The following is a 26,254-nucleotide window of genomic DNA, read 5'->3' on the forward strand; positions in this document are numbered from 1 at the left end:
CAACCATTTACTGCCTATCGGCTGTATGGGCACTGTGGACTGAGCTGGAGATAAAAAGATTTAAGAGTTCGGCTGCTAACCAAAAGGTCAGCAGTTCGAATCCACCAGCCGCTCCCTGGCAATCCTAGGGTCGCTATGAGTCGGAATCGATTCAATGACAATGCGTTTGGGTTTTGTTCCAAAAAGAACTTAATACAGCATATCAAGATGAGTAAGAGCTTATCTCTAGACAGTGTTTTGATATTTATAAAAAACTTTTCCAGAGAAACGGTTATCCCCATTTTACAGATGATGAAATTATAGCTTAGAGAGGCCAGAGGTTAGACAAAAAAAAGCCCTGCAATTAAAGAATGAAGCGGTGCAATGATTTGTCGCTGCTGTCAGATGTAAGGTTCTTTTTACACAAGGCAGCAATTCTTAGAGTCAATGCTTCTCCTCTTTTTTTTTTTGTCTCCAGAAAACATACAATTCTTTTCACGATGGCATCTGAATTGAGGGATGTGGACAAATGAAAGGAACTGCAGAAGAGCCTATATGTAAGCTTACTGCCAACTGCACTTGGTATTTATTTTGATCTTTTCCACACACAGTGACTTTGCAAACTATAGACTACCAGGGACTCACCGACCCCATTTCCTGGCCCAGGGCTGCATTGACCACGCCTTTGAGGATATACTCCTGGAAAATGGAAAAACACTGATTAATCTGAGAGGAATGTAGGACTATGAGGTATCTTTCGTGCTAAACCTTTGCGTCAACTCAGTAATACTTGGTATGTGTTAGCTAAAGTTACCCAGAGTCTCTTTTTTCTATTCTCTCTCTGGATAAAATGACAGAATTAGGAGACTTTCCCTTTAATTCCCAGGAGGCACGTGTCCATATAACAGAATCCACCACGTTTGTAAATTCTCATTCTTAAGCAGAAATTACACAGTGGAAACTTCCAGGAGATAAGGTTTGTTTTATTCCAATCCAATGGGAAAAATCAACAGTAAAATGTTTAAGTAATAATTTTTATCACCTCATTTATCAGCACTGCCGTTCCCTGTGGCCACATCATATGCCTTATTCTCCTCTGCCAATTACATAATAATTTTCTCTTCCTGGTGATCCCTTCCCTCAGAGAAAAATCCTCTGCTTCCCATGTGTAAGGAAGGCTCTCCTTTGGAACACTGGGGCTTATCTTTTTGACTTGGTTCAAGTCTTTAATAAATATCCTCCTCAGCAGTTCCCCCAATTTTTATGCGAGCGCTAATTTTATTGCGGAGGGCTCAGGAAAAGAACAGCATGCAAGGTGCTGCAGCTTTTAATATGCTTGAGAAATATGCCTGACCAGACCCCGTGGGGCCTGGAAACTTTTTCATTCATTCATTCACTCAATAACTGGAATACCTACTACGTACCAGGCGCTGTACTTAGTGCTGGCCATACAACACAGACATAGTCCCTGACTGCAACGAGTTAACAGTCCAGCAGGGGAGAAGGACAAGTTACAGAAAAGTACCCTAGTGAGATAAGTATACAGCTAGTCCCCGACTTACAAGGGGGCTCCGTTCCGAAGACTCTGTCCTAAGTCAGTTCTGACCTAATACAAATACCTCATTTTTTTTTTTTTTTTTTTAGTTTTCATTATTATTGCCCTTTATTATCAGTATCTTTATAAATCTTATCTTTACTTGCCTTTGGGGTTGGCATGCAAGTGATAACATCAGCAAATTACATGCTGCAACACCGTATGTAGTAGATATTACTAACGGTAAGAAGTACCCAAGAACGAAACAAAAACCAGACGGTCGTAAGCGCGATGGCCATAAGCACACTTCATGGTCATTTGGATATGCCGTAAGTCAAGGACTAGCTGCATGCACCTAGTTGTTAGTTTCAACAAAATGCTAGATTTGAGTATTTTCAAACTCGACCCTTTTGACGAAATGACCACAAAGAAGGGAATTTAAAACATCGAGAAGTCCAGAACATTCACTCTCACATCAAAAGCACCACCACACCGGGACACGGCAGTCTAGGTCAGTATTTCGGGCCCTTCCTGGCATTCTACAAGCAGGGATCTCCTCTGCCACGCCTTTCCCTACATTCCTGAAGGTCTACTGACTTCCAGTAAAACTTGGTTAGGAAAAACATCATAAAACATTCTCAGTTACCTGTGGAGTAGTAGGTTCCAGGTCCTTAATTAAGTTATAAGCTTCTTGTACATCATCTGAAATATGAGAAGTAAGTAGTTACGTAGTCTGCGGTCTAGCAAACTCCTCTGAAGAAGTACCAAAAGGTACAATCCCCTTCACTACGCAAGCACTCACTGGAAATGCAATGTTTTTACCTGACCTCTAGCTGTCAGTCAAGTTCAACACTGAGTACTTACCCTAAAGACAACCAAATGTCCTTAGAAAACTCATATTAAGCCATGAGGCACCTACAAAAATGTTCAAGAATATGAACTGGGTATTACACAAAAACCAAAAAGCCAAACCCAGTGCCGTCGAGTCGATTCTGACTCATAGCGACCCGACAAGACAGAGTAGGACTGCCCTGTAGAGTTTCCACGGAGAGCCTGGCAGATTCGAACTGCCAGCCTTTTGGGTAGCAGCCGTAGCACTTAACCACTACACCACCAGGGTCTCCAAAGAAGAATTATTGTTACCTTTGTTGGCTGTGATAATGGCACTGGGGTTATAGAAGAAAAATTACCTTTTTAAAAAGACACGTGTGTGTGTGTGTGTGTGTATGTGTGTGTGTGAGAGAGAGAGAGAGAGAGAGAGTGAGAGAGTGAGAGAGTGTGTAGAAGTGAAATGGCAATTAGTTTGGAATTTGCTTTACAACATGTCAGCAGGTAAGACATGACAAATATAATTCTGCTACAACACTAACAACAACCAAAAAATGTGTGTACGGTTATTGACTAGGCAAAGGCATGAGACTGTGTGGATCATGACGAATTATGGATAACATTGCGAAAAATGGGAATTCCAGAACACTTAATTGTGCTCATGAGGAGCCTTTACATAGATCAAGAGGCAGTTGTTTGGACAGAACAAGGGGATACCGATTGGTTTCAAGTCAGGAAAGGTGTGCGTCAGGGTTGTATTCTTTCACCATATCTATCCAGTCTGTATGCTGAGCAAATAATACGAGAAGCAGGACTAAATGAAGAAGAACATGGCATCAGGATCGGAGGAAGGCTCGTTAACAACCTGTATTATGCAGATGACACAACTTTGTCTGCTGAAAGTCAAGAGGACTTGAAGCTCTTACTAATGAAGATCAAAGACCACAGCCTTCAGTATGTATTGTACTCAACATAAAGAAAACAAAAATTCTCACAACTGGACCAATGAGCAACATCATTATAAATGGAGAAAAGATTGAAGTTGTCAAGGATTTCATTTTACTCAGATCCACAATCAACAGCCATGGAAGCAGCAGTCAAGAAATCAAAAGATGCATTGCACTGGGCAAATCTGCTGCAAAGGGCCTCTTTAAAGTATTGAAGAGCAAAGATGTCACCTTGAAGACTAAGGTGCACATCACCCAAGCCATGGTATTTTCAATCGCATCATATGCATATGAAAGCTGGACAATGAATAAGGAAGACCGAAGAACTGATGCCTTTGAATTGTGGTGTTGGCGAAGAATACTGAATATACCATGGACTGCCAAAAGAACTAACAAATCTGTCTTGGAGGAGGTACAACCAGAATGCTCCTTAGAGGCAAGGATGGCAACACTGCGTGTTACATACTTTGGACGTGTTGTCAGGAGGGATCAGTGCCTGGAGAAGGACATCATGCTTGGCAAAGTACAGGGTCAGTGGAAAAGAGGAAGATGCTCAACGAGGTGGATTGACACAGTGGCTGCAACAATGAGCTCAAGCATAACAATGATTGTAAGGACGGCTCAGGACCAGGCAGTGTTTCGTTCTGTTGTGCATAGGGTCGCTATGAGTCGGAACCGACTCGACGGCACCTAACAACAACAACAACAACAACATAATAAACCATGCAGGGGCACAGTTACGGATATTTACATGTAACCAAACACCTCACAGGATTGGTTTTCTGGGTTTGAAGCCTTAGGACCATACTCTTGTGGGACAGCTCAGTCAACTGGCATAATGTAGTTCATAAAGTTTATGTTCTTCATCCTAGTTTAGTGAGTAGTGTCTGGGGTCTTAAAAGCTTGTGGACAGCCATCTAAGATACAACTATTGGTCTCTATTCATCTGGAGCAAAAAAAAAAAAAAAGAAGGAAATGCAAGCCTCAGAGAAGTAACTGCTCGATAGGACCAACACTCTACACAAACCATGGTCTCATCTACCCTGAGATCAGAAGAACTAGATGGTGCCTGGTTACTACTGCCTACCATTCTGATCACAGCCACAATAGATGGATTCTCATAGAAGGGGAAAAAAAATTGGAGCAGAACTCAAATTCTTAAAAATTCTCACTTACTAAAGGAGTAGAGACTAGAGGAACCTCTGAGACTATTGCCATGAGATACTCTTTAAACCTTAAAACAGAAGCTATCCCCTGAGGTCACCTTTTAGCTACATAACAGATTGGCTCATAAAATAAAGAATATCATCTGTGAAAACGGTACGCCTTTAAAAAATCATCTGCATGAGGCCAAATGGTCAACAACTATTTTAAAGCACAGATGAGAAGGTAAGGGGGCAGGGAAACTAGATTACTGGAAATGAAACAACCAGAACGAAATAAATCAGAATGTTGACACATTGTAAAAACTGAAATCAATGTCACCAAACAATTTGTATAGAAATTATTACACGGAAATCTAATTTGCTATGTAAACTTACACGGAAAACACAGTAAAGTACTATTAAAAAAAAATACATTTCAGAGACAAAAAATGGGGGATGGATGGAAAAAGACTGGCCATATCTTGAAAACTGGAGAGTCTGGCATGAGTACTTATTACACTATTACAAAGTCATTTGGGTACTTATTACACTATTTTCCTTACTTTTGTATACGTTTGAAAAACTTCATAATAAACATTAATTTATAAAATATATAGGCTATTTTTTAAATTCTTGTTCAAAAGCATATTTCTTTTTCCTTATACACCTATCTCAGAGAGAGAACTTTGCAAGTTCAAGTTCTTATTTTACTAAACACTTGCATTTCCCTTGATGAGGAATATGTTTTCTGGTAGTTTCTACCATGCACCTACAAAGGTCCACACTGTGAGCCTGTGGTCCCCCATGCTGTGAGTCGACAGTCCCTGACAAGAGTGTCTCACAGACACATGGCAGTTACTCCCCTGGGCCCATAACCATACAATAAAGGACCGTTTAGGGATGTAACTAGCAATTTTAACCTTACTTAGGGGCAATAACTATCAATTCTCTTTGAATCGTAACTTTTCTCATAAGAGGCCACAGGTACAGAGAAACAGGAAGGAAATCAGAGCAAATAAAAACATATTAATGATTAAAAAAAAAACCAAAGTGGGATGTACATTATACATAACGGAGAACCAGGAAAAGAATGAAGAAGCTGAATGGATCGGCAGGGAAAACTGAAAGAGAAGAGGGGTAGAGAGCAAAGGACTGGAAAACCAGAGGAAAAATGAAAACCAGAATGAGGGAGAAGAAGGTTGGAAGCAGAAAAGAGGATAAAGAGTAAAGGTATAAAAAATAAGCACTACTGAATTTGTTCTGTCCCGTGAACCTGATGCAAATATGGAACCAAAACCCATTGCCTTTGAGTCGATTCTGACACATAGCAACCCTACAGGACAGAGTAGAACTGCCCCGAAGGGTTTTCTAGGCTATAATCTTTATAGAAGCAGATCACCAGGTCTTTCTCCCATGGAGCTACTGGGTAGGTTCAGATTGACAACTTTTAGTTAGCAATGAGGTGCTTAACCGTTGTACCACTAGGGCTACTTATTTAGAGATTAAAACCAAAAAAAGACCTGTTGCATAGGGTCAATTCTGACCCATAGTGACCCTACAGGATAGAGTAGAACTGCCCCATAGGGTTTCCAAGGCTGTAAATCTTTATGGAAGTAGGCTGTCATATCTTTCTCCCCTGGAGCAGTTAGTGAGTTTAAACTGTCAACCTTTCAGGTAGCAGTTTTGAGCTCTTAACAACTGCAACACCAGGGCCCCTAGTCAGAGATTCCAAAAAACCCAAACCTGTTGCATAGAGTCAATTCTGACTCGTAGTAACCCTGCAGGACAGAGTAGAACTGCCCCATAGGGTTTCCAAGGAGTAGCTGATGGATTTGAACTACTAACCTTTCAGTTAGCAGCCAAGCTCTTAACCCCTGAGCCACCAGGGCTCCATTTGCCACCAGGGCTCCACTCAGAGATCAGATGTTCTAAAACCTCTGGTTACAAGTAAAACCCAGAAAGCTTTTCTTACCTTGGCGAAGGTAGTAAGTCACTAAGTTTAGCCTTTTCTTACCTTTGCGAAGGTAGTAAGTCACTAAGTTTAGCCTTTTCTTACCTTGGCGAAGGTAGTAAATCACTAAGTTTAGCCTTTTCTTACCTTGGCGAAGGTAGTAAATCACTAAGTTTAGCCTTGCTTCAGGAATGACATCAACCAGTGGGGGCAAAACCTGCAAAGCCCCTTCACCTCCCCGGAAAACAACCTAGAGAGAGAGAAACTGTGTGATTATGGCAATAATTAGGCACGTACTTATCAGTGGAAATGCTTAAAGGAGCTGCCGCAGATAACTAGGAGCATGACATCCAGCTAACACACCTCTGGGAATCAAACGCGTCTTGACAGCTTTCATCATTTGCTGACTTCTCTACTGGTCAAACTATCTCCTGTGCTTCTTAGCCCCTCTCTTCTTTCCCTCTCCTCTACTTTTGATTTTTCTTAACAGCCCTGAAATATTTAAATATTTCTTTTTCACCCTATCTAAAACCTACCTCCACTATTACTCTCTATGGCATCGTCTTTATTTTTATTCATAGCACTTATCACTACATTCTTTTTCGTATTTCTTTATCAGTTTATCGGTTACACACACCGCATAAAGCCCGACGTGACAGGGGACTTTGTAGTCACTGTGTATACGCGTAACCCCTAGATGTGTGACCAGCACAGTAGGCGCTGTGATATTTTTTGAAAGAGCGAATATATTTTGGGAAATTTATATACGTACGTGGCCTTGACCTCACTGAAGGTCAGCCTTATCTAAATTACAATAGCTGTAAGCAACAGAGTAAAAACATCACTTTCATTGCAGACCTTTCCTTTCTCCTCGTAACAACTGCAGGAAACTTGTTTATGGTACTCAGCAACTGATGGAACTTTTTCTAGATAGATATTCTACATTAAAAACTCCATAAAGGAATTTACATAACCTTCCTGAGCCTGCTTTCTCTAAACAGCATAAGTAACGTCTTCTTTTCAGGGCTATTCTGAGGATTTGAATGAGTTAACATAGCAGATAGTATGTCATTTCATTAATTCAGTAAATACTCATTGGAGCCTACTCCGTAGCTGGTACTGTAACAGGCGCTGGGGTGACCTCACAAATAAATTACAGAAATCAAGGCCTCAGGCATGAACTATCTCGCCTCCTCTTCCTACCTCAAACATCAACTTGCTCAACTTTTTGTTGTTCTTGTTGTTCTTCCTTATCTGAAATGTTCCCTTCTGCCAAGATTAAGTCCTTTCTCTGTCCCCTTGACCTCATGACCTCTAACTTCGTCAGCACCTTGGCTCTCCCTGAACCATGGCCTACTCAAGCCTCCTGAAGCCCTGGTCCCTTCTTCTCAACTTTAACCCTACGTAAAGATTTTGGTTCTCTTGAAAGAGTTTCCACTTGGTCCTGCTGTTCCCTCTGCAAAGTGCCCCTATTTTTCTTCTTTCTTTCAGAGCCACACTTCTAAAATATGTGGCTAACCGTTTCTCCTTTCTTCTCGTCCTCGCTCCCTGACCCCCAGAAAATGGGCTTCTGCTCTCAGCACACCAGTAAACACACTCTCAGAAGTCACAAATCACCCCTGTCAGCCCAAATCCCACAGTTGTCCTCAGTCCTCTTGCTCCACATATGCAGCTCTGAGTGAGGCCACAGGATGGCAGTGAGGACTACACCACTCACCAAATGCTTCCTACGAGCTAGGCACTGGGCAAAGAAGCGCCTTCTACCCGTTACCTCATTTACCCCTCACAGAGAAATAAGGTCGGTGCTGTGATTTCCCCCTCTCATACACGAGGCCCTGAGACTCAGCAACGTCAAGTGACCTGCACAAAGCTACCAAGCTAGTGCATGATTTTGACCTCACGTTAACTTTGAAAGTCTATACTCTGAGCAAGATTTTTATTGCCTCAATATTTTCCAGATTTTTAAAATTTGTAATAGTCGTATGCGTTCACTGGGGAAAAAAACTACAGTATTACAAAAGGAAAAATGAAAATGTCTACTGTTATGGATTGAATTGTGTCCACCCAAAATATGTGTTGTAAATCCTAACCTCTGTGTCTTTTTTGTGCTTCTTTTAAACACTTCATGTATGTATTACTGTCCTCCCAATAAGCATTTCCTTGAGGAAAGGAATTCTATCTTAAACCCATCTTCTCTCCTCCACAGCAGGGAGTTCCCTGGCTAGAGCACTATCTGCTGGCTAGCTCCCTTTATTCATCCTCCTAACTGCTGGGAGGTACCAAAGCAGGCTAGGACTCAAGTCAGTGAAGAAACTGGAATCTGTTATTCACCAGATTGTGCTTGATGAGTTCTTTAGCAAACTCAAAGGAAGAGGAAGCATTGTCCATCAAGCTTTTGAGTTCTGCCTGAAATTGAAAAAGGAAAGGCTTATGAAAATGGTAATTGCATAGTTCTTATGCCACACAGCTGCACAATACTTTAAAGTTTACAAAGAATTAACGTGCTATTTCATTTGATTCTCATGACAGACAGGATAAATAAACAAAATCCAAGTACATTTCACAAGAGACACACTTAAAGAGGCTGAAAGTAAAAGAATGGTAAAAAAAAGAAACAAAACAAAAACCCTAAAAATACAAACCAAAAGAAAACTGATATAACCACATTAACGGCATCTAAAATATCTTTAAGACAAAAGTATAATTAGAGAAAAAAGGATCCTGATAAAAGCTTCAATTCACCAGGAGGGTGTAACAATTTAAAATTATATACCTAAAACCATGCTCAAAGATACATAAAGCAAAAATGCAAAGAACTAGGAGAAACAGACAAATTCACAATTATAGAGGGAGATTTGAACACACCTCTCTAAGTAACTGACATTGAGCAAACTTCACAAAATTAATAACTTACAGAAGTTTTTACGCATCATAAAAAATTAACTTGACTTCATCAACGCATAAGAAATTTTGCACTAATATCTTCAAAGCATGCCTTCTATTCAAGCATACACAGAAAGCTTAGAAACACTGACCATATACTGGAGCTATAAATCAAGTTTCAAAAAATATCAAAGGAATAAAATCATACAGAATATGCTCTCAGACTATAATGCAATTATACTATAAATCATTAGCAAAAAGATAATTGGAAAATTCTCCATGTATGTGAAAATTAGCATGCATATTTCTAATTAACACAAAATAACAACTCATATTAGAAATTAGACGTTATACTGGATGCTCAAACTTGGAATGCAGCTAAATCAACAGTTAGAGAAAAATTTATAATCTTAAAAGGTATTTTAGATAATTCTATTATGAAAACATTCTGCATCCCACTTTGAAATGTGGCGTCTGGGGTCTTAAATGCTAACAAGTGGCCATCTAAGATGCATCAATTGGTCTCAACCCACCTGGAGCAAAGGAGAATGAAGAACACCAAGGTCACACGACAACTAAGAGCCCAAGAGACAGAAAGGGCCACATGAACTAGAGACCTACATCATCCTGAGACCAGAAGAACTAGTTGGTGCCCGGCCACAATCGATGACTGCCCTGACAGGGAGCACAACAGAGAACCCCTGAGGGAGCAGGAGATCAGTGGGATGCAGACCCCAAATTCTCATAAAAAGACCATACTTAATGGTCTGACTGAGACTAGAGGAATCCCGGCGGCCATGGTCCCCAGACCTTCTGTTGGCACAGGACAGGAACCATCCCCGAAGACAACTCATCAGACATGAAAGGAATTGGACAGTGGGTGGGAGAGAGATGCTGATGAAGAGTGAGCTAATTATGTCAGGTGGACACTTGAGATTGTGTTGGCATCTCATGTCTGGAGGGGGGATGGGAGGATAGAGAGAGTGGGAAGCTGGCAAAATTGTCACGAAAGGAGAGACTGGAAGGGCTGACTCAAGGGGGAGAGCAAGTGTGAGTACGGAGTAAGATGTATGTAAACTTATATGTGACAGACTGACTTGATTTGTAAACGTTCACTTGAAGCTCAATAAAAGTTAAAAAAAAAAAGGTATTTTAGAGAAGAAAGGCTGAAAATTAGTAAGTTAAGCATCCATTTTAAGGATGAAAAAAATTATAAAGCAAAACAGTGAAAAAAACAGAAGGAAATAACATAAATACAAAAACAAAAATAAAACATTTATATAAAAGAGAGTATTAACAAAACCAAAAGTTGGTTTTTTGAAACACTAAAAAAAATAGAAAATGTAAATAAAATGGTTAAACTCCTACAAAAATACAACCTACCAGAAATGACACACGAAAAAGGAGAAAACATGAATTAGTCCTATAACCATTAAAGGAATTGCATTAGTAACTTAAAACCTTCTAAGCCTAGATTGCTTTATTAGTAAATTCTACCAAACATTTAAGGACGAAATCATGCCAATCTTATACAAATTCTTCCAGACAAGAGAAACATATGGTACCCTCCCCCAGCTCATTTTATGAGGCTAATATAATCTTTGTACTAAAACCTGATATAAGCAATACCAAAAAAAACCCCACCAAAATTACAGAATAATACTGGTAAGTATTGATGCAAAACTCTTATATAAACTATTAGTGAAGTGAGTCCCGTGATATGTAAAAAGAAGACTACACTATGACCGAGTTGGGTGTATCATGGCAATGCAAAGTTAATTTAACAATGGAAAATATCTCAGTGTTACTTGCCACAATAACGGATTGAAAGAAAATTATATGATCATCTCAGTAGATGTAGAATGCATAATGTTGTTAACATTTCACATCTTAGCATTATAAAAACCCTGAACAAACTAACACAAGGGAAGTTCCTTAGTCTAATAAATGGTATTTTAAAAGCTCTGCGTTAAACATGACTACCTCAGCTGCTTTGCCGTTGTAAAGGCGAAAATGATTACAGGCTTTCAGGTTGAGAGCGATGGTACTATCAGGAATTTGCTGAAGGTAAACAGCCAGAACTTCTTGAGACACATCATAATAATCCAACTTGTAGTAACAGAGGGCCACATAAACATTGAGGGCAAGGTATTCCCTATTAAATGCAAGAATTAAGGGTTAACAGTTTAAGTCTACTTCAACAAGTGTTGTCAAACTACAAAGACTTTTTTCAATGGCTCAGATGGACAGGAAAGTAAAGGCAAGATACAATCACTGCAATTTTTCTCTTTTTTCATTGTAGTATTTTGCTGTTCCAATAGAAATAGAGTAAAAGACAACAAATAGAGAAGAAAGGGAAAACTTCAGCTTCTACCTGCTCATGCTAAAAAACTAATACATGCTAGAATGAGCATAAACACAAAAAAGCACACAACACGTGGCAGATGGCCAGAGAGGCCAGGTGGGCTAGATGACCAGGAAGGTGACAGGTGGAGGCCGTGAAGGTAAAGCAAAGGTCCGGGAAGGGAGGCCTATGGCATTGTCTGGGGAGCAGGAGAGAGGCTAAGTGGTCAGTGATGTAAAGCTGGAATGTTATTTCTTCAGGATGGTCAATTTCTAATTTTGTCGGCAAATCACCTCCGCGTCCACAACACTGAGACTGACACGTAGCTCATTCACTCTCCGCAGGGACAATGTCACCCTCAAAGGGGTGAAAGTGGTCTGGGGGCGCGGGGTATGTGAAAAAACTGTACTCATTTTATGTGTAAAGCAGAGATACACATACATACACCATGTAAACAGATGTACTGTATATTTGTGGTATCAAAATTTTATGGGGGACAATTAGAGAAAAATGTCTAAATAGGTTCCTCCGAGGGACAATATGGAAAAGAAAGGTAGAGAAACTGTGATCTAGACACTACCTGAGGGGTTCCTGGTCTCACCAGAACACTGACTATGCAGATTTGAGCACATGCTGGCACTGGGTCCTCAGCCAAACTAGGTGCGGGAGAAACTAACAGAATAAAGGTGATTTTGAGTAGGAAAAAAGGACACAGACCTGTTATCTAGCAGTATTCGCTTGTATATATCGATAGCTTCTTGGTAGTGAGATCTCATATAGTGGATTGAGGCCAAACTGAGTTGATCTTCCGTGATATCCTGAAGATTCTGATGAAAGTTCATCAGTTTCTTCTCATCATTAAACTAAAATTGAGAGAGAGGAAAAGAACTTTAAAATGATTGGCCTACACTTATAGAAACCAACGCCCGCCCATGTTAGAGAGGTGCCAAGGCCGCCTCCTCCTCCCTCCGTGTCTCTGTCTCCTCCCCGTTTCCCATGGTTCCTTCAGGGCAAGAACGAAAACAGCCTGTGGAAGCACAGCCGTGGCAGCAGAAAGCCTTGAGATTACAGCTAACACAAATTACTTGCGGCTCCCTTTCTCTTACCTCCTTTTTCTTTTCTGTTTCTCTCTTTGTATCTTCTCCCTTTCCTTTTTTCTGTGTCTCTTTATTCTTGGCCTCTTAACAATTCTTATTTGTGCTTTTGTATTTCTTTCTCTTCGGAGGCCAGATGGAATCAAAATGTATTTCTCGTGATGTGGTGTAGTGAATAGTTTTTAATTTTCTGTTGTAAGTATTTTCATCCACTTTTCAGTTACTATACATTGTTGTAGGCTGTCAGAGTTCTACCCCAACTGTCGGGGATTGAGTTATGCCTCCCCACCCCACAATGTGTGTATCAGTTTGGCTGGGCCATGACTCCCAGTATTCTGTGGTTGTCCTCCATTTTGTGACTGAAATTGTATGTTAAAGAGGATTAGGGTGGGACTGTAACACCCTGAGCCAACATAAAGGGAGTTTCCCTGGGGTGTGGCCTACACCACCTTTTCTCTCTCAAGAGATAAAAGGAAATGGAAGCTAGCAGAGAGGGTGACCTCATACCAACAAGAAAGCAGCACCAGAGGCAGAGCCTGTCCTTTGGACCCAGGGTCCCTGTGCCTGGGAAGCTCCTTGACCAGGGGGAAGATCCAGTATAAGGACCTTCCTCCAGAGCCGACAGAGAGAGAAAGCCTCCCCTAGAGCTGAGGCCCTGAATTTGGACTTTTAGCCTACTTTACTGTGAGGAAATAAATTTCTCTTTGTTAAAGCCATCCACTTGTGTTATTTCTGTTATGGCAGCACTAGATAACCAAGACACCAACCTTGTATGCATATTTTGCTAAGTGCTTCTGAAATAATAGCTGCCTTTTGTTTACACACGGGGTAGAACAGATGTATTCTCTTTGAGAGTGACCCTTAATATACAGATTACTCTCACCTGGTGTAGAGAATGACTTATAAACTTAAATTTTTTTAAAACAAGGCTCTCTCTACACACACACACAAATTAACTCTGAAGCTGACTTCCAGTTTGATAACTGATATTTTAGACACTTTTATAAGTATTATTTAAATCTTGTCTTGATGTGATAGGCAAATGAATGCAGCTTCTACGTTCTGAAGGCTAAACTGGAAAGGTTCCTTTTGAGTCTAACTTTTCTTATCCTCCTTCATTTTGTTTAATTAATGATAAACATCTAGAAAACATGCTCTAGGTGCCCAGCTACCACCACCAACTGCTCTAACAGCGATCACAATAGAGGGTCCTGGACAAAGCTGGAGAAAAACATAGAACAAAATTCTGACTCACACACACACAAAAAAAGACCAGACTTACTGGTCTGACAGAGACTGGAGAAGCCTCGAGAGTATGGCCTCTGGACACCCTTACAGCTCAGTGATGAAGTCACTCCTGAGGGTCATCCCTTAGCCAAAGATTAGACAGGCCCATAAAACAAAACAAGACTAAAGGGGCACACCAGCCCTGGGGCAAGGATGAGAAGGCAGGAGGGGACAGGAAAGCTGGTAATGGGGGACCCAAGGTCGAGAAGGGAGAGAGTTGACATGTCATGGGGTTGGCAACCACTGTCACAAAACAATATGTGTATTAATTGTTTAATGAGAAACTAGTTTGCTCTGTGAAGCTTCACCTAAAGTACAATTAAAAAAAAACAATAAAACGCCAAAAAAAAAAAGGAAACATGCTCCAAATATCATTATTTCACTATGATGAAACCTGGAAACAAGTAAATTCACAACAGTAGGGAAATTATTAATTATGGCACGTCTATTAGATGGAACACTCTAAGTGTATTAAAATGCAAAGTGTAGAAGTAAGGTTCCAAATTAAGATGCCACTGGCAGCACAGGACTAGGGCCCATGGAGAAAACCCATGTCTGTGAAAGGTGGCACCATTACTCAGCTTCAACCGATTGTTCAGAGTAGAAATATGAATTCAGTGTTCTCAAATCTTCTAATTTTTCAAAAGAAGCCAGAAATCCAAATGTCTGTATGGCACCTCCTATTGTTTAAATTTTTTAAAATTTGGTACACTGTTGTAGAAATACATCCGTGATTCATTTCCAGCCCTTTAACTACACTTACAATATCTTCTGTAGAATATCCAGTGACGTGGAAAAACGTTCATGATACGCTTTTAAGTGAAAAGCTGTTTATAAAACAGCGAATATACTATGATCTCAGTTTGGTAAGATAAATCTACATACACAGAAAAACGAGATACACATTTTTAAAAGTCTGGAAGAAAAGAAAGCAAAATATGATGGTAGCTATCTATATGCAGCAGACTTACTTCCACTTCTAATTAATGGTAGTATAGCTGGCTAAATCCAGCCCACCCACCAAGAACTAGAAAAGCTTGAAAAACATTGAAAAGCTGTTTTAAGGAGATGGAGCACTGCCCAGGTAGTAAGGACTTCAAATGCTAAGATACTAAAGAGAAGGAAAGTGCTAGAGGTGAGCCTGGTATTTAGTTCGGCTTTTTCTCTTAAAGCGGCTGCCAAGTCTCAATTAGTGGCTAAGATGCTGAAAACTAAGCAGTTTCACGAAGTCTTACGGGCTTCATGGACAAAAATGTTCAGGGACCATCAAGGCTTCAGTTGGGGCTTCTGAAAAGATACCTCAGAAGTAGGAGGGAAACGGAAATAGACCAGCTCTGAGAAGACTGAAGGCCACCTTTAAATTCGTGCAATTCCTGACAGTAATAAGGTAATCTCTCCCTATCACAAGTGCCTGTGAGGAAAAGTACATCCTCTCTGGAAGAAAATAAAATCATCCACAGTCTCATGATCTCTCTGTATATTTCCACAGACAAGAGCCAGCGTTCAACGCAGTATTTCCAAGCATACCAGGAACAAGACTGTTTGCCTGAAAACCAAGAGAAGAGAAGGAAGAGACTACAGAAACAGGCTGACAGGAGACGCAGTTACTAGAACTATTAGACGTGGACTTTGAAAAAACTCTTATCAATATTTTTTAAGAATTTAAATTAAAACTCAGGAAATTTTAACAGAAAATTAGAAATTGTAATAAAGAATAAAATAATTCTAGAACTGAAAACACATTTGCTGAAATTAAGAACTAAATAGATGAGTTTAACAGCAGATTAAAAACACTAAAGAGAGAAGCTTCATAAACTGCAAGAAATTTCTACAGAAAACGTGGAAAAGGATTAAAGAAACACTTGTAACATAAGAAAAGGTTCATGCATGTAACTGGGGTCCCCGAAGGAAAGAAGGGAGAGTATACAGCAGAAGCGAAATTTGCACAGAGAACAGGAAAGGATTTCCTCAAATTGAAAAAAAGGCATCTAGCCACAGATTCAAGAAGCGCTAAGAACCCCGTGTGGTATAAATGCAAAGAAAATCACATCTAGGCATCTCTCGGTAAAAGTGCTAAAAATCAAAGACAGTGAATAAATTTCTAACACAGTCAGAAAAAAAGAATACCTTCAAAGGAGCAACAATAAGACGCAGCAGAAAGAGTGGAAGGCAGAAAGCAATAAAGTGCCATCTTGAAAACGCTAAAGGAAAACAACTACCTACCCACAACTCTACACCCAGAAAAACATCCTTCAAAAATGATGGTGAAATAAAGACACTTTTAGACAAAAAGTGAGAAAATTCATCACTAGCAGATCTACACTAAAGAAAATATTAAAGGAAGTTCAAATATAAGGCAACTATTCCAGATGGAAGTACAAAGATGCAGGAAGAAATGAAGAACGATGGGGAAGATAAATACGGTTAAGTGTAAATATTGGCAGCATAAAACAATAATAATTGTATCTGTGGTGTTACACAGAAATAGAGAATTATAATGCATTTCAGATTTGCTCACAAGATACCAAAAAAAAAAAAAAAAACCCCAAAAACTAAATCCACTGCCATAGAGTTGATTCTGACTCATAGCTACCCGATAGTAGAGTAGAAACTGCCCCATAGGGTTACCAAGTCTGTAAATCTTTACGGAAGCAGACTGCCACGTCTTTTTCCCGCAGAGTGGTTGATGTGTTCAAACCACCAACTTTTGGTTAGCAGCTGAGTACTTAACCACTGAACCACCAGGGCTCCTGCACAAAAGATTAAAAAAAAAAAAAAAAAAACCCAAGCCTGTTGCCGTTGAGTTGATTCCACCCATAGTGAGCTATGGGACGGGGCAAGTGAATTAAAATGTTCTGAGGTCCTTGAATTGTCCAGAAAGTGGTAAAAGCACTAACTGATATTAAACTTCAGTATGTAAAAGGCACACGCTAGGGTCACTGCTAAAATAGTATTTTTAAAAGTATATATAATTAACAAGCTAATGGGAGGGAAGCATGGAGTGATAAATAACAATCAATTTAAAATAAGACAAGAAAGGAGAGAAAAAGGGACACCGACAAGTTGAGGTAAATGGAAAACAAATAGTAAGATGGTAGTTATAAAGCCGACCAGATTAGTAATTACCCAGAAAAATTACATTAAGGTAAATAAGTGGGTTAAATACTGGAGTTTAAAACATGAAGATTTCTAGTTGGGTAAAAAAACCCCACAAAACTCATTCATATTCTGTTTATACAGAGACAGTTTAAACACAGGGAAACAGAAAGGTAGAAAGTACCCCTCGCTGTCGAGTCAATTCTGACTCATAGTGACCTTACAGGACAGGGTAGAACTGTCCCACAGGGTTTCTGATGCTGTAATCTTTACGGAAGCTTGAACTGCCGACCTTTTGGTTAGCAGCTGAGTACTTAACCACTGTGCCACTAGGGCTCTTTAGAAAGCAAAAGGATGGAATGAGATACAGTAGGTAAATACCGAAATAGAGCTGGTGTGGCTATACAACAAAGTAGATTTTAAATGAAGAGGAATTTTTAGAGACAGAAGGACATTTAATAATGATAAACGCTTCAACCCACTAGGAAGGCATAATAATTCTAAATTTGAATGCACTTAATAACAGTCTAAAAAAAACATACAAACCAAAAATTGACAGAACCAAAAAGAAAGACAAATCAAAAATTATGGTCTGAAATTTTAAATACAAAAAATCATTATTTTCAAATACTGCCTGTGGGCTATTAGACAACTTTCTGTAAAGCGATTCAGCAACATGAATTAAAAGCTTTAAAGTTGTTCATATCCATTAACTCAGTAATTCCATTTCCAGGATGTTCAGAATGGTATTTTTATGATTAAATTTTTAAAACAACCTAAAGGTTAAAAAACTGGGAAATGTTAAATAAATTATGGCACATACATTTGATGAAATGTTATGAAGCAATTTTAAAAATCATATTTTTGAGATTATTCGTGGCTCAGGAATACACTTACGGTATGAGAGCAAGTAAAAAAAAAAGCAAAATAATATATATTCAGCATGAGTCCCATCTGTAAAGCAAAGAGATAAATATGGATATGAAAAGGTTTCTAAAAGAAGATACAATATACCAAAAGGATGAAAAGTAGTTATCTTTGGATATAGTGGATGTTGTCTTTTTCCTGCTTCTTTATATTTTTCAACAGCATAAATATATATAAACTTTATAATTTCAAAAAATACATTATTTAAAATATCATCTTACGATGATGATCAAAGTTATTGCTACCAGTGAGTCTTTATTTCCAGGAGTCAGGACAAGATATCTTTGAGTCTGCTTCCTAAGAGACAATAGCACAGTCGACACAAACTAAAATCTAACATCTCTGAATAAATTAAAAGAATAAAGAATGCTGATGGGGGAGAAAATTCTATAAAACTTAGCTGCACTCGTTCTAGAAATACCGTTAACAAGAATTGCTAGTTAATTATCTTTCATCGTTGTTGGAAACAAGAAAAAAGAAAGAGAAAACTATTTTAAAAAGCATGAGCACACGTACCTTGTGGGCCAAGTGGAAGAGGAGGCGGTTTTGGAGTCGGCTTTTCGGAGCTGAAAGAGAAATATAAACCGCTTACCAAGATGCTTCTTCAAGAACTGAAGAGTCCAGGGCACTTTGTCCCTTGAAGGAATGAAATGAGACCCAGTCTTCCCAAATCTTTACCCTTCTGATCCTGTTATGCCTGTTGTAACATACACTGTTTGGGTCTGGTCTCAAGCTGCAGTAGCAGAACAGCACCAAGAACCAGACGAAAAGTGTTCTAAGGTTTTGCTCCTCCACACCTCTGGTTCTGCCTGGCTCTGTTGTGGTGACCCACAGTACGGCACTCCACACAGAGTGATAAAGCAGCCCACCTTTGTGATCTAAACACTGGGGGTAGACAGCGACGGTCATCTCAAGGTATGTATGAACTCCCTCTCAGTCAGCTGTTCTTCCCAAGTACTCCTGGTCAAATCTTTCTGAAATCTTTTCCACAATCACACTGCCATCTTTTCCTAAAGACTAGCCCAGCCTCTGTTCCACAGATCTTCTACAAGGACAATGTACCACAGGTAGCCAGGCAAAGAGGTTAACACCATGCAACTTCCAAATCCCCTTAACACTCTTAGAGAAGTTTCCTAATTCTGGACAACCAAAAAGTCATATGCCAATCTATAAAAAAGAAAAAATATATATACAGAAACAGAAATAGATACCTTGACAGATATATCACCATCCATGGGTATAACACTGTTTTATGTAAAATGAGATAAGGTCTCAGGAATGTAAGATAAAGTAACTTAAAGAACATTACAATTAAATTAGGAAAAATCACACTAATACATATGAAACAATTTGGGTACAAATCAAGAAAGGTTTCAAGTTCCACATTTTTCATGGATTTGAGCTGAAACAGTTTCCAAACATACATATGTCAGTTAATTCTCTATGACTTCTCCCCTGGGATACATTCTTGCCTAACAAACACTCCCTTGTCCACGTGCCCTGCATTTTCTTTCCTTTGATTCGCACTCTAATTATCCGTGATCTTTTCTCCTACGTTCTCCCTTTTGCCCTACTCTTATTTGCAAATTTGGGTGCAGTTCTTCTGAGGTGACTGTCCTGACAAGCAGAAGTCTGGCTTCTTGAGGTTGAAATTACTGGGTTTCCTGCTCAGAGGTGGGGGAAACAACTATCAAACCCACAGTGTTTGAACAATTACACCCACCTTCTGCCCACAGGATGAAGCTCCCACGACAACGGGGCCTAAGAAAGAGGACTTGTCCTTTTCCCCCTCTCACCCTTCTCCTTTTTGACTGTAGCTTTTTTTTTTTTTTTTTGGTGGGGGGGGGAGATAAACTCTCTCTTTAAACACTAAGTTGCTCAAATCCAATATTCTTTCAATATTTTTTTTAAGCTTTCTAAGATCACTTGTTTTTTCCTCAATAGGAAATGAATTGTTTTAAACCCTCCAAAATGACTGTGACTTTGAGTGAAGAATATCAGATATTAAGAGGGCCCATTTTACCTTTAAATGCAGCTGCTTCGGCTTGCTTATACATCCCGAGAAAGAAATAGGTACAGGCCAGGTTCACCCAGACTTCAGGATTGCAGTTTTCCTCTTTGGTCGCATTTTCGTATTCCTGAAATATATTTATTAAACAGTGATCTTGTTTTGACAGTAAAGCAATCAGTGGGCCGTTCTTCTATAACAGAAGAGGATTTCTCGCTGAAATCAGGCAACTTGATATTTAGGGACTATTACATGCTCCTCTACTGTTCTAGACTTGAAAAGGATTCTTCAACTATCCTTAAATTGCATTTTGAGAGTAAAAGTATGTGGAAAATGTTTCACTTTTCACAATTTCACTTATGAATTACGAATTGCTTGACATAGACCATCTGTAATTTTATCTAGATTTGGACCCATCATCTTACAGATTCATCACTGTAAATGGGTAGGGTATATCATGACCAGGAAAAAATAACTTCTACAACAATGATACTGGCAAAAATAGACAGATAATATAATCTTTCCTATCTATGTCTAGAAATAATGAAGCAAAGTAAAAATGAACTTCTTTTGAGAAAAGACTCTTCAAAGTTCTTATTAAAATGGCTTATTTTTTTAGCCATAAGAGAAATGAAATTCTGACACATGCTATCTATGACATGGATGAACTTTGAAAATGTTTTGCTAATGAAATGAGTCAGACACAAACGAACAGGCTCTGTATGGTCCCGCTTACATGAAATACATACAGTAGGCAAATGTACTGAGACCAGAGTTTATCAGAGGCTGCCCGAGGCCGGAGGGGAAGGAATGGGAGTTCCTGCAGAAGGGGCACTGGGTCTGTGTTTGGGCTGGTGGACACGTTTAGGGAATAGACAGTGATGATGCCTGCACAACATGGGAATAATGCCACTGAACTGTACACTTAAAAATGGTTAAAATGATGAACTTTCTATTATACATATTTTACCTCAATAAAATTGTTTTAAATGGCTTATTTTTCCTCTCCTGAAGATTTACTTAAAAATTTACTTAATATGTTCTACAATCTCATTATTATATACGCATAAAAACAAAAAGCAAACAAGATATGCTTGAACACACACAGAGGACTTCTGAAGCAATACATCACAAAAACTGTTAACTGTGGTTGCTCTGTTACAGAGAGGTGAGGTTGGGAAGGCAGGTAGGGTGGCTCTCTTCCTTTTTATTTGTACCCTTCGATATCATCTGAATTTTACCACACGCATGTATCACTGTAGTAGAAAGCTGGACCACTTTTTAAACATGCTCCTGTTAGACTGATTCACTCACCTCCAGAGCTCTCTTGTAGTCGCCCAGGTGAAACGCACAGTACCCAATCCACAAATCAGTGTTTTCCTCTTGCTCCCCAACATGACGCTTGAACTTCATATTAAAAAGTCATGGAAAAAAATTAGTAAAACATTTTGTATTGTTTAAGAAACAGGTTTCTTAAAATTCTTGTTTAAAAATGAACTGTTTTAGCAGGAGAACGCTGGGATGCAGATCTCAAATTCTTGTAAAAAGACCAGACTTAATGGTCTGACTGAAGCTAGAGGGACCCCAAAGATGGTGCTCCCCAGATCCTTCATTAGCCCAAGGCTGGAACCATTCCTGAAGCCAACTCGTCAGACAGGAATTGGACTGGACTATAAAACAGAAAATGATGCTGGTGAGGAGTGAGCTTCTTGGCTCGAGTAGACACATGAGACTCTGTGGGCAGCGCCTGTCTGGAGGAGAACTGAGAAGGCAGAAGGTCAGAAGCTGGCTGAATGGACACGGGGAACACAGGGCTGAGACGAGGAGTGTGGGGAGAGCAGCTAGGAGTACACAGCAAGCTGCGTATAAGTTTGTGTACGAGAGGCTGACTTAATTTGCAAACTTTCACTTAAAGCACAATAAAAAAAAGAACTGTTTTTAAAAATTCTGTGTTAATTTATTGATGAATGATATGAAATTGTAAGTACCAGAAGCAAAATAATACTCATTTCCATTAAACTTATACCTATAGGACTGAGCGTAATTATCAAAGAAATTTATATCTTCAAATACTGCACAGCATTTACTTACACCTTACTCCAGACAGTTACCCTCATAACAATCTGGGTGAAAGATGAGGAGCAGAAAACCTACGGGAGATATTTAACGCTACATGACTGGAGGTTTGAGAGATTACGCAATGAACTCAAGGCCACAGGCAGCAGTGGGTGGCAGGAGGCTCACCTTAGGGTCTGACTCCAAGGCCCCGGCCCTGTCCCTCCATGCTCTGCTGCACTCACCCTCGCTCTGTATCTGTCCCGCTGGCACAAACACCAGTTATTCCTAGTTTACAGCTTTCCACTGAGGACGAGCCTTTAAACCACTCTATTACCCTTGAACAGGCTAGCCTACCAGGGCCTACAAGACTTAAGGATGTGCAGAAGACTGGCCTCATTTATGTCCACCATGAGCACATGTTTATGAATTCCTCAGGCTCAACAAAACAAGTCCTGCTTTGGAGGAAAGGAGACCTTGAAGCAGAGTCTGAATTGCCACAGAGGTGCGATTTTTCACTCTGCAGGGTGATAAATGAAAAGCGCGGGTGAAAAATTGAACAGTGAGCCACACATCTTTACAGAGCATCACTGCAGAGCTTTACATGGCTCCGCCATTAAACGCAGAAGACACTCCTTTGACACCTTCTTGTCTGGGACAAGAACTTACTGCTGTAGCCAACTCCACATTAGACATCCTATCACCAGGAGAATGAAGAAAATCAAAGACACAAGGGAAAGATCTGCCCAAAGGACTATGGACCGCATCTACCATGGCCTCCAACAGACTGAGTCCAGCACAAGTAAATGGTGCCCGGCTACTACCACCCACTGCTCTGATAAGGATCACAATAGATGGTCCCAGACAGAGCTGGAGAAAAATGCAGAAGAAAATTCTAACTCACAAAAAAGATCAGACTTGTTGGTCTGACAGAGACTGGAGAAACCCTGAGAGTATGGCCCCCAGACACTCTTTTAACTGAGTACTGAAGTCACTCCTGAGGTTCACCCTTCAGCCAAAGGTTCACTCTTCAGGCAGACCCATAAAACAAAATGAGACTAAACGGGCACACCACCCAAGGGCAAGAACAAGAAGGCAGGAGAGAACAGGAAAGCTGGTAACGGGGAACCCAAGGTCAAGAAGGCGAGAGTGCTGACATGTTGTGGTGTTGGCAACCAATGTCACAAAACAATACATGTATTAATTGCTTAATAAAAAACTAATTTGCTCTGTAAACCTTCATCTAAAGTACAATTGAAAAAGAAATTGTATCACCAAATGCTATGAACTTGAGTACAGTGACTTAAGTCTGGAGATGTTATTTGAGGTTTCCTTGAATTTGCCCCAGAAACTCCCTGAAGCCACAGAAAAGCTCATGAGAGGTCCTCACTCCAAACCACAGCAGTTTCCTTTCACAGCCTGGCACTCTCACTGGCTACCTGGGAAGGTAAGCCCAGGGCAAAGTCTCCCTACCCACTAAGTCAGTCCAAGACAACACAGCAAGGAAAACGTGGCCACTGCCTTAAAGAAACAGAGAAGAAAAACAGAAACCGACAAAACCCAGTCATCCACACAGCACTTGGCCCCCTGACTTACAGAGCTAGAAGGCCCTCTTAAGTCAACTCTCTCACTTTAGAGATGAGAAAACTGACACCGAAGAGATTAAACAATGTGTTTAACACAAGAGCACTAGGCAGAGATATAGGACTACACATTGGTGACTAAAAAATGTATGTAAAGCTAACGAAAACAATTACTGTTGAGTCAGAGTAGTAAGGCAGAAGCAGTGCTGTGGAGAAATGACTGCACAGCCATGCAGTAAGAACGGCTCCTGCTGTGGCACACCTCTTCACACGCCTGTAACATGCCCTGTCCAGAACTCCTCCTGCTGTGGCACACCTCTTCACACGCCTATAACATGCCGTCTCCAGAACTCCGCCTGCTGTGGCACAGCTCTTCACACACCTATAATACGCCTTTTCCAGAACTCCTCCTGCTGTGGCACAGCTCTTCACACGCCTATAACACACCCTTTCCATAATTTCTCCTGCTGTGGCACACCTCTTCACATGCTTATAACACGCCCCTTCCAGAACTCCTCCTGCTGTGGCATACCTCTTCACATGCTTATAACATGCCCTTTCCACAGAGCAGGTTCTCAAAGTGTAGTCTCCTTGGACCATGACCTCAGAAGCACACAGGCTACTGAAAAAGCAGATTCCTGAGTGCCACTACAGACCTAAGGACTCAGAACCCCTAGTGCAGGAGCCCAGGAATCTACACTGTGACAAATAACCTAGATGATTCTGACATGTATCAAAAGTTGAGAACTACGGCCATAGAGATGTGAAATATATTGAGAGGGTACAATTTTTTAAACCATAAGCATGGTAGAATTATTTAAATTTGATCAAAAATTTTTACACATAATAGATATGTCTTAAACTTGTCAGGTGCAATTTCCAAGCTAACTATCAAACTGATTAAAGATGAACTAAAATGATTTCTTGAGGAGTCCTTACGATTATGTGTACTCTAGCTGATGAAGAATCCAGCCTAAAAATATAGAGGCATTTAATACACCTGACTAGATTTACAAGTAGTTGTTAGGTGCCGATGAGTCAGCTCCAACTCACAGGGACCCCATGTATAAAAGAACGAAGTATCGCCCAGTCCTGCGCCATCCTCGCGATCGTTGCCGTGTTTGCACCCACTGCCGCAGCCACTGGTCAATCCAAGATTTACCAGGGGTTCCTTGAACAAGCTCCAGAATACACCCACCTGTTTGACAGCATAGCAACCAACATGCACCCAGCCATTCATCTATATTCTGGTATTCACCTCCTAAGAAGCAACCTTCTTTGGACATTACCTCCAGTAGGGTAATAGCTCCAGTGAAATCTCTTTGAGAAAGCAGCTCCTCTAGTTTTGGAATCTTCCTACCTTTCTTCTTTCTTTTGTCAGTGTGCGGTAGGTCCCCACCTACAGCAGGTTTGGCCCTTGAGAGCATCTGTAGGAGAAACAAGGACGGCTGTACGACCCCCTTCTGATGACCAGTTTTAAACTGAAGGTGACAGCTCCAGGACTTACACGCCAAGTCCCTAAGAACGAACCCCAGGGAAGCTTACTGTCACACATATTTGACCAAAGGGGCCACCACGCTGTCCTTCAGCTGAACCAAACTGCCACTCTCAACTTCTCCTCCTCCTCTCCGGTTAGACTAGGATAGGGAATGCTTTCTCAAGGCTTCTGTCCTCTCAGGCTCCCCTTAGCCTGCTCGCCGCCCCACGCGCAGCTCAGGTGTGGGGGGCCAGGGAGAAGCCGGAGACGAGAAAGCACCACGGTATCTACAGCCGCACCCCCGTGCCCGCGGGAACCGGGGAGAGCAGGGGAACGCCCACCCACCCACTCCCGGGCTTAGCCCAGAAGTGTCGGGGGAACCTGTAATCCCCGCCACGGAGCCTACTCAACGTCCTCCCTCACCAGTCAGAGCCACTAACCATCTCCGCGTCGGTCCCGTGAGCCCGTCCCGCAGACGGACAGCAAAGCCGCGCTCTCGGGGCGTCGCCGCATCCACTCAGCGCACTCCGTTTCCAAGGCAACCCCGCCGGAAGGCCGGGCCGTCCGGAGACTCGCCCGTCGGGGAACCGGAGCCGCTCGCGTCTTGGTTCTGCTCGGCCTCGGCCGCGGGCAGCGGACGCTCCCCGCTCGGGAGGAGGGCATTGTTATCTCTGCCCAGAGCGAAAGTTTGACTGTCTCTACTTCTGGGTTTACTGCAGGAAGAATAGTATTGTGTTCAAATGCAATGGCATTATTTTCAAACGCAAGTTTCTTGGGAAAGTAATTTTCCAGGAACCACTTCCGGTTTGGACCGCGTTGGGCTCCATAGCAACCCCCGGGCGCTGCCTGGCACGTGACGTCTGTCTCAGCTGGTAGCGGAAGCTGGGGGAGAAATCCTGCTCTGCCTGGGGAGGTGGTGTTAGGAGCAGGAACGCACCAGAAGACGGTTGATTTCCATAGATACGCCCACTCGCAATAAGAAAATGTAATAAATGTTGATGGGACGACTCAGTTTATGTCTTGCTCTGAACCCAGGAAACGCGACCCCAAGAGAAGTTTTCCAGATCATGAAAATCGTGGAACGTTAAAGTGGAAGGGACATCCAGCCCAACCTCA

General features: G+C 40.9%; 1 protein-coding gene across 5 annotated transcripts in view; it reads right to left on the reverse strand.

The window, feature by feature from the left end:
- The window catches only part of IFT56 (intraflagellar transport 56), a 40,139-nt gene extending 14,294 nt beyond the window's left edge, over nt 1–25,845 (reverse strand). For 2 of the 5 annotated variants that reach the window (XM_049893128.1, XM_049893130.1), the window contains exons 1-12: nt 25,579–25,845; nt 24,951–25,088; nt 21,338–21,430; nt 20,039–20,153; nt 18,532–18,581; nt 17,986–18,042; nt 12,329–12,474; nt 11,251–11,422; nt 8,716–8,790; nt 6,532–6,634; nt 2,160–2,215; nt 625–678 (exon numbers count right to left, since the gene is read on the reverse strand). In XM_049893128.1, the coding sequence (XP_049749085.1) occupies nt 625–678; nt 2,160–2,215; nt 6,532–6,634; nt 8,716–8,790; nt 11,251–11,422; nt 12,329–12,474; nt 17,986–18,042; nt 18,532–18,581; nt 20,039–20,153; nt 21,338–21,430; nt 24,951–25,088; nt 25,579–25,581 (1,062 nt within the window). In that variant the 5' untranslated portion in view covers nt 25,582–25,845. Of the gene's footprint in view, nt 1–624; nt 679–2,159; nt 2,216–6,531; nt 6,635–8,715; nt 8,791–11,250; nt 11,423–12,328; nt 12,475–12,717; nt 16,299–17,985; nt 18,043–18,531; nt 18,582–20,038; nt 20,154–21,337; nt 21,431–24,950; nt 25,089–25,578 lie in introns of those variants that run through there. The other 3 variants (XM_049893129.1, XM_049893131.1, XM_049893132.1) reach the window with 2 other exon arrangements.
- Nucleotides 25,846–26,254: the final 409 nt, after the last annotated feature.

Source organism: Elephas maximus, chromosome 8, assembly GCF_024166365.1.
Source record: "Elephas maximus indicus isolate mEleMax1 chromosome 8, mEleMax1 primary haplotype, whole genome shotgun sequence".
In the NCBI taxonomy this organism is placed as follows: Eukaryota; Metazoa; Chordata; class Mammalia; order Proboscidea; family Elephantidae; genus Elephas; species Elephas maximus.